This window comes from Hippichthys cyanospilos, chromosome 2 (genome assembly GCF_059441005.1).
Source record: "Hippichthys cyanospilos isolate Australia breed blue-spotted pipefish chromosome 2, RoL_Hcya_1.0, whole genome shotgun sequence".
NCBI lineage: Eukaryota > Metazoa > Chordata > Actinopteri > Syngnathiformes > Syngnathidae > Hippichthys > Hippichthys cyanospilos.
The window spans coordinates 13,035,966-13,048,886 of record NC_142370.1 but is presented as its reverse complement, the minus strand read 5'-3'; the positions used below and the strand labels follow the sequence as shown (position 1 = coordinate 13,048,886).

General features: G+C 39.5%; 2 protein-coding genes across 2 annotated transcripts; one reads left to right on the top strand and one right to left on the bottom strand.

Annotated features, from left to right (window-relative positions):
- The first annotated feature begins 1,147 nt into the window (after nucleotides 1-1,147).
- LOC148427402 (uncharacterized) lies at nucleotides 1,148-6,206 on the top strand. The gene is made up of 4 exons (XM_088402631.1): nucleotides 1,148-1,593; nucleotides 2,774-3,001; nucleotides 3,845-3,943; nucleotides 4,307-6,206. Exons 1-4 carry the CDS (start codon nucleotides 1,330-1,332, stop codon nucleotides 4,415-4,417), a joined length of 702 nt encoding a protein of 233 aa, XP_088258757.1. The 5' UTR covers nucleotides 1,148-1,329; the 3' UTR covers nucleotides 4,418-6,206.
- A 432-nt stretch (nucleotides 6,207-6,638) lies between these two features.
- Nucleotides 6,639-12,884, bottom strand: LOC148427401 (tetraspanin-7-like). The gene is made up of 8 exons (XM_088402584.1): nucleotides 12,562-12,884; nucleotides 10,998-11,123; nucleotides 9,672-9,860; nucleotides 9,047-9,121; nucleotides 8,871-8,966; nucleotides 8,430-8,585; nucleotides 8,254-8,337; nucleotides 6,639-7,105 (listed from the first exon to the last, which is right to left on the bottom strand). The coding sequence occupies exons 2-8, from the start codon at nucleotides 11,076-11,078 to the stop codon at nucleotides 7,037-7,039; spliced, it is 750 nt and encodes a 249-aa protein (XP_088258710.1). The 5' UTR covers nucleotides 11,079-11,123; nucleotides 12,562-12,884; the 3' UTR covers nucleotides 6,639-7,036.
- Nucleotides 12,885-12,921: the final 37 nt, after the last annotated feature.

Sequence of the window (12,921 nt, the reverse complement as noted above, 5' to 3'; positions counted from 1 at the left end):
CCCCCCCCAAAAAAAAAAAAAAAAAAAAAAAAAAAATATATATATATATATATATATATATATATATATATATATATATATATATATATATATATATATATATATATATATATATATATATATATATATATATATATATATATATATATGTAAAACAGAGGCTCAATTTTGCAACAGTGGGGCTCAGTTTCTTGCTCAAGTGCAGTTGGGCATGGTCAACAGTCAGGATCAAACCCACCACCTGTCGGCTGGGAGACACCTACACTCCTGAAAACGTGTTTCTTTTCCATTCTCAGCTGATAATTTCAACTATTCTAGACATCAAAATAGCATTTTTTTTTTGTTTTTTTTTGTTTTTGATCCCTCGAAGTGCAGTTGGCCACTGTTGCCACTGTTTGTTGATAATTATAGAGCCAAGCACCCTTCGCTCAACGTAAAACAAGTTTTTTCATCTACAACTAAGAGATTTAACCCTCTACTAGGCACAGCAGCCTCTTTTGGGCGATAGTCTAAACAGGCAAAACATCCAAAAGCGTCCATAACAGTCATTGCTCGAATTCCAATGCACCCCTAAATTCCTCCAAAATCCTGAAAATTCTTGCCTGTTTAGGACTTAAAAATAGAAAAACGTGTGCCTAATAAAGTTTGTTTTTGCCTGTTTAAACTATTGGCTGAAAGCAGCCACTGTGACTAGTAAACATAAACATTACGGATATACTGTAGATCTAAATAAGTTTATAATTGGCGTGTGTGTAATATATTTGTATATATACCGCATGTATATATGTGTGTGGATTTATATATACATATATGTACATGAAGTCGTATACGATGAAAAATAAATGTATTCTTCTGTCTTTTTGTTTTGTTTTATTTCATTTTGCATAAGAATAATAAACTACTGCATTCACAAAACATTTTTAAAATAGAGAAAAACCCCTGAAGTGCCTAAATTAGATCTAGTGATGCTTACAGAAACCTTCGGTAACATCCCACAGGGCGTGTATGCATTTTAGCTAAGTAGACTCTTATTTAGGTGAGCAAACTGTCAGGTTACGGTCCTCTTTCTCACCTTCGGGCTACTTTGACACAGATACACTAAACCGGCCTTATCCATCTTTGCCTAAATGGATTATCGGGCCTTTGGCGAGCGCAACACAAGCAAGGAGATTGAAGCAGAGGCAGTGCATAGCTGAAGAACGACTATCATTGTATTAGTTTGTTAGAGCCAAGTAAGAGCTAATCTGACCTCTAACATGTCCATTAATACATGAACGCCAGCCTGTTAATTATCCCCTAGTTAGCTGTCTCGCAATCTTATTTGATTGAATGGATTCTGAAGACGAAGCCGAGGTCTTCGGAGAAGACCAGAACCCAGTGATTTCGGAGGAGGACGAGGAAGAGGAGGAGGACGAGGAAGAGGACGCCAGGATTTTCAATGCCTGGATGCAGCGGTATAGAGGTGGCGAGCAGCAGAAGACAACGGACGAGGGGCAGGATGTGGAGGGGCAAGAGGGCAGACCTGAAAGCAGAATCAGCTTGGAGTCAGCAGCACGTCTTCAAACGAAGCGCCGATCATCGCTGCCTTGTCCGGTAACTGTCTCTAGAATTGTTCTTGTTGTACCTAGGTAGAGTTATACCGGACCACTTTTGTTGATTTACTTGGAATTGCAAACATGTACGGTGGCTTGGATGATTTTTTTTCAGACGACCACTTCGTCAGTGCAAAGCATTTTTGAATGAAAAACAGAGTGCTATGGTAACCATGCCTGATTTATTATACTTAAGAACTAAAATTTTAGTGGTATCTTGAGGTGTATTTTATTCAACAAATCTAGAAGGTAGCTTGTGTGATATCATCTGTTTTATTTTTGACCCATCTGCTGAAAACCTGAGGCACTGATGACAATGTGCATCCATATAAAATTAAGAAAGGCTAAATATTTCCCAATGTAAAATGTTGTTCCAATTAATTTGCTATCAATTTGAGAAGCAAAGTGAACTTTATGAGCTTTATCTTGGATGTGTTGATACCTGCAGAAACTCTGTAAAAATCCAACATACCTTCTGAAGTACCTTAACGTGGCTTAGACAAACACAAGGACAGTGGAGAAGCAGCAGAACTGCAGTGAGTAGGCCAAGTACTATTAATGACAGATTCTTCGGTGAGTTGTCTTTTGTGGGGGAAAATTGCACAAAATAAATCTTTGATTGGTATCGTTTGTGCATGAAAGGAGCAGTCCTTCATTGGGGAAAAATAATATGTGTATGTGTTTTTTTGTTAAACCCTCAGTCCTCAACCATTATACTCCAGTCCACACGGTTCTGTGTATTGCATGTTTTCCTTTTTTTCAGCAACACAAAGAAAGCTGCAAATAAAACTTGAAAAACATGCAGGACACTGGCCATCGCGGACTGGAGTTTGACACCTCAGGACTATTCATTGGTTCAATCCCTGTGTTGTTGAAGAGTGGTTCAAGGACAGATACATTTGACTATGAACTATATTTACACAATGTGCTTTATGTTAGTGCAATATCTTTTGTCCACGAATGGCATCTTTGTCAGGTAAGAAGGTTCACGGTCCATTGTGGGCCCCTGGCAGCAGTGATGAAAAATTGTGAACCCCTCTTTTTAAGTTGTCAATTCCTAATATGCGGTAATTAAGTTTTTATCACCACAACCGTTTCCATAGCTATCTGTTCAACTAGAGTGGAAAGTGTGTGCACTTTTGCTTCCTGTGAGTAAAATCAACTCATACTTGTGTGCGCAGTCGACTCTCATGCAACTTTCTCGTCTCCACTCCTGCACTCGAGCTCCTGTGACCGCCAAGACTCTGCTGCGACGTTCTTCCTCTCGCCGCCTCTTGCCATCCCAGCAGCAGGAGGATGCTGCCTGTGCGCCTGCCACAGAGCGACGACCATCTCTGATACCAACGATCCCAGAGGCCGTTACGCCGGAGAGAAAAAGCCAGTTCAGGAGACGCAACGTCATGTCTTTGGTGGGTGAGAGCTATCGCTACCGGTACATTTGTGAGGTTATACCCAACATCAATTTTGGAATCCTGGCTAAAAAAAGATCAATTTTGTTTATTTTGGCCCGTAATAAAATCTTGTAAACACATGTTGAAAAACGTGTAAGCGTTAAATGAAACCAAGGCTGAACTTTTGGCCATAATTTGGCAAGGGATGTTTGGACCAAACACAACACTGCTCATCACAAAAAGAAGAGAAAAAAAAAACAGGAAATACCTCATGAAACATCAAAAATTTATTTGGGGTTAATCAGATACACGGATGTATGCAGACTTACATCAACCAAAGTTCAAATGTGGGTTGTTTTTTTTTTTGTTTTGTTTTGTTTTTTGCTGTACATGGCCATATCCACTTCACATTTGTTTTGTTATTATTTTCTCACTTATTATAGTATTATTATTTAATTTCCTCCTTGAAGCGCTTTAAAAATCAATTGAGTTGTACAGTTTATACAAGTCACATTAACAGTAAAATCGTTTTGAAGTGATTTATCTTGGTTTATTTATGTTCTCCTCAAAATCTGCCTTTTGAACAGGGGTAAGTAGACATTTTATATCCATTGTGTGCTGTCTGTGTATTTTTCACGTGCAATGCTTTTTAATTGTATCATAATTTAATTTTGTTTTCCCCTGTATTCAAGCACCGTTGGTGCAAAGTGTTTTTGTTTATAGGGTAGGGACACACTCATAAAAACAAAACAAAAAAAACAATTTTGTTAAAGGGATAGAACAGTAAACTAAATCAGATTATTACACTTGTTTTTGTGTACAATAATAGTTCTGACTTCAATCTGTTTGCATGTACCGCAGAGCGATGCTGACAGCATGTGTATGATCTGCCATAAAGACCTAAAGCAAGGATCCGGAGGCGTTCGAGAACTGCAGTGCACGCACACCTTCCATCGAGAGGTAATAAGCAAATTAAGTCACTGGCTGTGGCTTTTTATCTTAAATCAGATCAATATTATTAAAGGGGGGAATCCACCTCAATTGAAATAAAATATTCTATGTAACCTCACTTGTCTAAAAACAGATGACAAAATGGCCACCCCATGGGATGGACAAAAGCCAGTGAATTTTCCTGCTCAATTCACATTCCACAAATACATTAATCCAAATGTCGTGTTTGGCTTCATAGAACGTATTTTTGTAAAGAACATTTTTTTGTGGTTGTCTTCTTTCCCTTTTCTTGTTGTGTCTTGACATCACAGAGTATCTTCACAATTTTTTTTTTAAAATTAAATTGGTGTTTGCGTTTGTTCTGTCTTTCAGTGTATAGAGGAATGGTTATGGAGGAAGCAGTCATGTCCTACATGTCACGTCCAAGTGCTGGCACCACAGCAGGCCACCTACTGGAGCTCCACCAGGGTGATAGTTCCCTGAGACCCAAATCCACAACCACTGAAGTTCCACCAGGATGTTGCAGGGCCTTTCAAAATTCCCACACATCAAATAATAGTGACATGGTCAACCAGGGACTTGATAAAGACCATATTGAAAACTACTGTGGACACTGGGAGCTTGTGTTGATATCTACACTTATTTTATATCCAATTATTCAATCCGCTGCGTAAGTTATAATTGTCTGAAGATCTAACATTTTCAATAGATGACCTCTCTCAATAGTGACTGCTTGTAATTATAGTTGTGTGGTACCATTTAGTTTGCATTTGTTTCATTACTTTTCATTCATAGTTGTATATTTTGCAGAGGAAGAGGATGAATTCAGTACTTATGTAACTGCTTTCCTCTCAAACATACCTGGTTCAAACGGTTAGGATAATTTTCAAGCCTATGCACAGCTTGCTGATGAGCTAATCATTTGAATCCGGTGTTATGGGGAAAGTAACCCGGAAAACACAAAGGACTCCAGCCTTCAAGGAATGGAGCTTGACACCCATGGTTTAGTGACACAGATCTGACAAAAGCCAGCTATTGATTTTTTTTTTCATCTCCAATAACTATGCTGAGTGCGTTCATGAAAGTGGAAAATAATCCTCCAGGCCATCCCTCTGCTCCCTGTAGCTCTGCCACTCAAAATAACGTACGCCACACTCAATGATGAGTGTAGGGGGGAGTCACGTCTGCATTACGGCGGGCTAAAGTTAGCGCACTAATGCTATTTAAAAGATAAGTAACTGTGGACCTTCAAACATGCGGCAAGAGATGATGGGATGATGAAGAGCATACCAGTCAGAAAACAAACTGAACAATAAACATAGGGAAGAAGGAGATGAGCTTTGTGGTCCACACGTCAATATAATGATAATGATAGTAATAATATCAATTGAGAGCTAACTTTAACATGAGCACTTTTTATGTGGGCCAGTTGCTTGTAGCTAAATATGAAATGCTTCAAACACTCTGGAATGCCTGCCCACTTATCAATTGTGAAATTACACAACTAAATTGTTTACGGTCTGTTTAGTACTTAATATAGATACTATGCATTAACAGCTCGTCCGTTTATAGCCCTTTGCAATATTTGTTTGCATGAAACAACTCCAAGACAAAGTTGTGTAGTGGTTTTGAATTTGAAAAAGTGTAATTAGTTGACACTAGTTAAGATCTTTAACATTCACAAGAAAAGCTTGGTGATGTGCTCAAAAAGACGCATTTATTTAAAAGCAAAACTGAACAACACAGAATCCAAAGTACCGTAACAAACAAAACTAGGAACAGAAACCAAAATCACAGGGAAAAGAAGCTACAGGGAGGCAATTGATTTCTTGACACAGGCAATCGCAACCACACAGACAATGACCAGACAACTGGCTGGACACTAATTAGGAAAAACATGCAACAGTTGAAAGGGAACAAGGGCAGGGGAAGCTGATTGGCTGAGACACAGGAAACACGCAGATGACTGGTGGAACAATTCACACTGAAAGACAGACGTGAGGGAAACGCCATATAAACCCGAACCTGAAATGAACAGAAAATCCACAAAATAAACCTGCAATAGAAGAAAGAAAAACAAAAAACAACAACAACAGAACATGACAGTCAGGTTGATTTTCAAATATAGCAGTGTGTCATCAGCATAGCAATGGAATGAAATGTCATGCTTGCGGTTAAAATATCGGAATCAAGACAAACATGTTCAATTTTGGCAGTAAGCTATCCTGTTTTTCATTGTGAGCTAAAGAACAATAAAAGCAACTCATCAATATGACTGATGTAGATGCATTAAAAAAGACTAAATTTAGCACTTTGCCACTAGAGCAAAACTTAGAAATTACACGTCGTGATGTCATTTTCGGTTGACAAGCAAGTGTCAAAATGTCCGCCCCGAGATGGATGAAAACGGGGGGATTTTGCTGCCTTCTTCATATCCCACAATATTTATTGTGTAGTGTAAATTTTTGGTTGGATTGGGTTCATGTTCCTTTCAATACAGAATTTACTTTTCTGTCTTAATATTAGTTACCCAATCTTTACCGCAGACTCGTGACTTGTCCTCCTTTCGTGTCGCCCTAAACAGTGAGGAAAAATACCTCTTTCCATGGGTCAGAAGATGAAGAGGTTTTGCCGTGTGCTGAAGGAAGAGTCCTGATGCGATTTTGATGAACAAAGAGTATTTTATTGAGCCCTCAGTGTACCAACCAGGTTGTTTGCGACATACGCAAAGGAGAGCTTAACTCAGATCAAATAATATTAATGAACTCCAATATTGATCAAAATATTTGACCTACCATAAATGGATAAGTATGGATCTGCTTTGTGCTGCACAGTAAGTAAACATGACAGCACCGTTCATAATCACAATAAAATAGTTGATGGGATTTTAGATTAGAGCTCGAGATACTTTTATAAAAATTTGCAGGAGTTAGAATGTAAGGTGAACTCATTGGCCTTTGGAGAGTAGTCAACAATCAGTTTAACTCAACGGGGACAAATCAGACAGATACTGTAGATAGATTGACGGAAGATAGATGTCATCTGCGTTTTACACAGTGTTGCATGGGATTCCATAGGTTTCCAGGCTGAAATGTTGTTACTTCAGACCATCTCGTACTGGTGAGCGTTGATGAAGTGAGACATGCAGCAAGCCAAAGACATGCCGATGAGCTGGGGTACACATAATCATTTGTTAGAATGGGCCCATATTTTCAACAGAGGAACCTTGATTTGCAAGACGAATTCACTGCATGATCAAGCTCTTAGATCCATTTTCTGCATCATACTACTACTAAGTAGCCATAAGATCTTAGCACCCTGCAAAATTGTATCTGTGTCTTTTCTTTATCCCGCCTTTCCGCCATTATACATTCCATAAAGGGACGTGTCAGAAACTGTGATAATGTCAGAACGCTTTCAGCCAGTGGTTCTCAAATGGGGTACCATTATCTCTTTGGGTACAAGAGATTATTTTAACAGGGTTTCTGCAGGTATCGGCAAATCTATTTTAACACCATAAAAAGAATGCTACGTTTTTGTCTTCAAATTAAGAGGAAATTAATTGGAACATGACACAAATTATTGCTAAATCGTGTTATAATAACTTATTTATTCATTTTTTAAGTTGTATACGGATGTACATTCATTAGTGAAGCAAATTTCGGACGGATAAGTAAGAAATCAAAGAGATGATCATATCAAAGAGATGATCATACACTATCTTTTTTCTGGACACAAAGATACAAATTTTACTTTTTTTTCATCCAAAAATTGTCTTTTGTTCGTTAAAAAAATATCACTGGCGGTATCATCTTTGAAAAAAAGTTATCAACTGCTGCTTTAAGCAGTGGATGTCCGAAAACAAATGATGGCACAAACCAAGTAGACAGACAATTTGACAGTACAGTCACAGGCATATTTTCTTTATCTCCTGTGAAAAAAAAACAACTACTACAACAGTTTACTATGTCATTGGAATTCTTTTTTCTTTTTTGTCTGCATGACTGTAGTAAGCAGCTCACGCTAGGGGCCGCAATGAATCAATCACGATGCACAAACTGCTTAATTTTTTACATGTACGCGTGTTATCGATGCATGTTTTAAAAGCACAACATTATCGTGCTATTTTCCTAATGATAAAAAAAACAACAACAATATTACAAACGTTACAAAACATTTTTTTTTCATTTATTTTAATGTGGAAAAAATAAAAGATGATTTAAGTTTCAACCTCGGTCACACAAAATATTGAAAGTGTATCTCAAGGCGTCAGTGTATTTGGGTATTAAAGGTTGGTGATGCAATGCTAGTGTGAGCACCTGGGAGAAGGCGATCCCGAAGGTGATGCCGGCAATGATTCCCATGTTGCTCTCGATGAACGACGTCACCAGCTCATAACAACCCTGCACGTATTCGTACATTTGTTCACCGGGGGCCAATTTAGGAACTTAAATCACTCATCAATTCACCATGGCGTGACATCATCACTTGTCACCTGCTTGTGAACTTTGTGAGCTGCCAGAGTGGCGTTCTTCAAGTCTGATTCTTTGCAGTCCGAGAAAGTAACACAGCAGCTGACCGGGATTCCCCCGGTTGGAAAGTAGTTACTGGCGAACCAGGTGGTATAATTATAGATACCGCAGCATTGTAACTACGCAAAGAGGAGAAAGCAAAATGACATGTAAGTCGATTCGTTTTCGGAGCAAACAACCCAGACACTTCCTGGAAGCGGGAGTTCCAGGTCCTAGGTTCTTGAGTGCACTCCCTATGTACAGTGATCCCTCGTTACTTCACGGCTCGCCTATCGCACCCTCAGTGTGGCTTTGCAAAAAAAATTTAAAAAATCAAGCTTTTGTTCTAACTGCTCATGAGCATTTTGTAAAAAGAGGTAGAGAGAAGGAACAGACTAGGTAATACTTAATGCAGAGACACTGACTTTGCGTTGGACATCATCCACAGCCACACTCCTGTCGCTACGTCCGTCGTATCTCAGCACGGCCTCGCTGTATGTGCTGAGGAATGTGTTTTTGATCTGAACGCAAAATAAACACACAATCACTTGCACAACAATACTGGCTTATGAAATGAAAAGTCCGTTTATGTAGTTTGAACCTCGTGTCGGAAGATGAATCCTGAGATCCCGGCGATGAGCTCGATGAGGAAGACCAAAGCCAGAAATACGGCGTACTGAAGGGGTCAGACATCAAGAGGATATGTGATCATGGCATTTCAGATTCGTTGTTATTATGTACGCTATAGAAGTTATTCAACAAATCAAAAAAGGTCAAGAGAAAATCCAAAAGTCTAAACTGTGAAAAATGAATCATATTCCAGTAAGTTTCTTCTTGACATGACTTGCTCGGGCTGAGGAATCATTTAAAGAGACACTCTGTACGATTTAATTTGCAAATAAATGAGTTCTTAACGACCAACAGTATGTTTTAAATATAATCGTAGGTCTCGTTATCATGAAATGATATTACATGGGGGGTGGCACTTCTCCAGAGGCTGCCATGTTTGTTGTAACTCCGGACAACGGTAAATGCAGCACCTCCTGCTGTCCGTAGTAAAAAACGGGCTAAATCTTACACAGTGTCCCTTTAAAGCAGTGGTTCTCATCTTTTCAGTGATGTACCCACCTGTGAATTTTTTTCCAGCCAAGTCCCCCGAGCACAATTAAACAATTCCAAAAACCCAGACTAAAACCAAATCATGTGAAATCAAAGCAATATTTCACCAGTTTGAGCATCCAAGGGTGCTCCCTGCACGTGGCAAAGCAACCAAACAGGCCAAATAGCACGATAGCAACGCCGGTGCCGGTGAGGACAAAGGGAGCGTTGGAAGGTGCGCTGGAGATCAACAGCGTGTAAGGGCTCAACATAAATCTCCACCACAAACCTACTGCGAGCAGGATCACACCTGTCACCTGTCAACAAAGGTGGAAAAAGTACTCACACAATGCACATGACACACATGGTTAACCAGTTGTGTAAATACAAAAACACATCATCACAAATGTTACATGTGGAGTCCACCAGGGCTCTGTGTCGGACCCATTATCGTTCAATTTATTCAACAGCAGTATTTGTGAAGTATGAGATCAAAGCCAAACTATGCCGTTCATGGATGCCACCGTTTTATGAACTTTGTTCTGGAGACAGGAGCGGCGCTACATGGTGGCCAACGGCCACACCTTGGGCAACCCGAGTGAGCAACACTTTTGGAAGCCACCCCTATGCCTAGCGGAGATTTTTAAATTGGATTTTTCGGTCATGTTTACATGCATGCAATACTCTTCTACACTTAGACCTTTTAATGTTTTAATTAAGAACGTTCTAAATCTTACACAATGTCTTTCTGATCCAAACAACTGCCAGTTTTTTTTCTCTTTTTAATATTAATTGGATATTTACATTTAAAATAAAGTTATATACTAACATACAATTATCTTATTTCCTGAAACTCTGGCTGTGCATGCCACTGCTGACCATACCCTGACCACCCCATATAATCATTTCTGGCAGGGCCCTTGTCTGAAGTTGTAAAAAATCCTGGATTCTATGGAAAGTAAACTAGTAAAGATGAAAGGCTGGTTTGATGAAAATGTCATTACAGTGACAAAGGGCTCAGTTTGCAAATGTCGCATGACCCAACTCTGCAAACAGGTGATCTGTGTTTACCTGAGCCCCTAGTCACAGTGATATACTACTGTATGTATATATCTAAAATCAACCGAAGGTGAAAATTAGCCAAGCGGCCGTCGCATCCATTGTATAAAGAAAGCCCTTGGAAGAAAAAGTTGGGACACGTCTGTGTTAGAAACTGGTTTCATTACCAAGTGGGTGAGATAGCTTCGCCCTGTTTCTCATCATTCCTCAGATGATTCCTTGCCTGAACTCTGAACTCCGCGTTTTAATTAACGGCTTGAATCCTCATGCGATTCAACAGTAACAACACCTACTCCCTAATTTCTTGATCAGTGGTCCATGAAAACATCTGTAAAACATTCAGTTCAATATGAAAACTAATGGCGGATTACGAACTTGACAAAAAGGCGTCTCACCCAGAAGATGAAGGAGTAGAAGATTAGCAGGATCTTCACACACAAGATGAGCGGTTTGGTTTCCATCCTCCTCGGTGCCATTGCTCAACTCTCTCTCTCTCTCTCTCTCTGTCCGTCGGACTTGAACTGCATGCGAAAAGTAACTTGGACCTACTCTGCGTTTGGCAGCCTCAAGCACTCGCCTTCCATGCTCACATCTGAGCAGGATGGCAACACGCAAGGCTTCATATGGTGGACAAGCTCATACTTCACACTCACACCACACAATTAACATGGGAGTGAAGCTGTAACACTGTCATGCCAAGGATCTCTAGCCACTGCCTGCCAACATCAACATGCATCCTGTCTTACTAAAAGATTTTCATTCAATCACATTTCAGGAAATCAAGGCATATGCCATTAATCTGCCCCCCCCCCCCCCCCACACACACACACACACACACACAATGGGTCCTCTAAAAGGGCCCTGTGTTATGCAAATTGAACTCTGTGTAGCTTTTAGTCATGTTAAAAATGCAAATACACCAAAAACACCCCCAAAAGTTTTTTTTTTTTTTTAATTCACTCATTCATGAGGTTTGCTGCTCTCTCAGCACCAGCCCCATCCAATGTGAGAGCCCTCACTTTGTTATGTCTCCAATTGTGTTAAAACATTTGTGTTAAAACATTTGAAACAGATATTTCAACTGTTGAATATTCAAAATAGATTAAAAAAGACCCCTTAAAAGTAAAATATCCCATTATACACACCAATATATAGTTTTTATCGCAATGTGCATTAATACATTTTTAACTGCTGGGTCACAACAAACCCGGTGCTGGGTCCAAAAGGGACCATTGGGTTACTTACACCCAAGTGCATTGGGTTGCAAATAATACTTGAACTTGTTGGGTCAAGAATTTGATCAAACAAGGAGCAAAGGTGACCCATACCGACTTCAAGTGACAACAAATGTATTGCCAGGTTCTTCGTTTTTTTAAAATAAAACCAAATGTACTTCCAACATTTTAAAAGGAAAAGCAGAAGCAGCAGCCTTTCCGTCAGGGGTCATAAAATCATGCATCTAATATTTTGGTTTTCGCACCAACTTTTCAATCCAATTTTCTGGGTCAAAATAATCATCCTAATCTTGGGCAAAGTTAACCAAAAATGCTCAAAAACTACAGCTACCTATTGAGTGGACATTTTTTAATGTGTAGATAGCCTGCATTTGTCACTAGGGGGCAGTATTGGTCAAACCTATTGTACATGGTCAAAATACTCAGCGCTTCACAAATGATGAAGAACGTAGGACTGAGTGATGCCACGTTGAATGTCTAAATACTTTGATCAGCGTTTGTGAAAATTTGGATTGTCATGGATATACCGTATTTCCCCAAAATATAAGATGCACTTTTTTTCCGCCAAAAATCAATTCCATAAGTATGGGTATGTCCTATAAATGGTAACTTAAAACTTATAATTTGATTTTATTCTACAACGTTCGAGCAAGGCCGATCCGTCAGCCACATAAGGCGTGTTTTGACACAGATGCATTTTTATATCGGTTGTATTCTTACTTACGATAATTATCGTCACTGGACGAGCAAGGGGGCAGACACCAGCAAGTGCTTGTTGCAGCTTGTGTTATCTGAGGTTGTTGCATTATTTTCAATAAAAGAACCAAGCAGCCTGAACCACCAGCTGATGTCTCCAGCTGATTTGATTAACTGGGGCAAAGTATGAACCCTGTGTGCACCGGTTAGAGAACATGGAAAGGTATTCCATTGGACTATTTAGGCATATACACACACGATCATAACCTACGTGTAACACGGATGGCGCGCAACTTCGGGTACTCATGGCAAAGTAACCTCGAGTTTAACGTTCCACCGGTGAGGCGTTCACCGCCTACTCACAATGTGGGAAATCTGAAACACACTT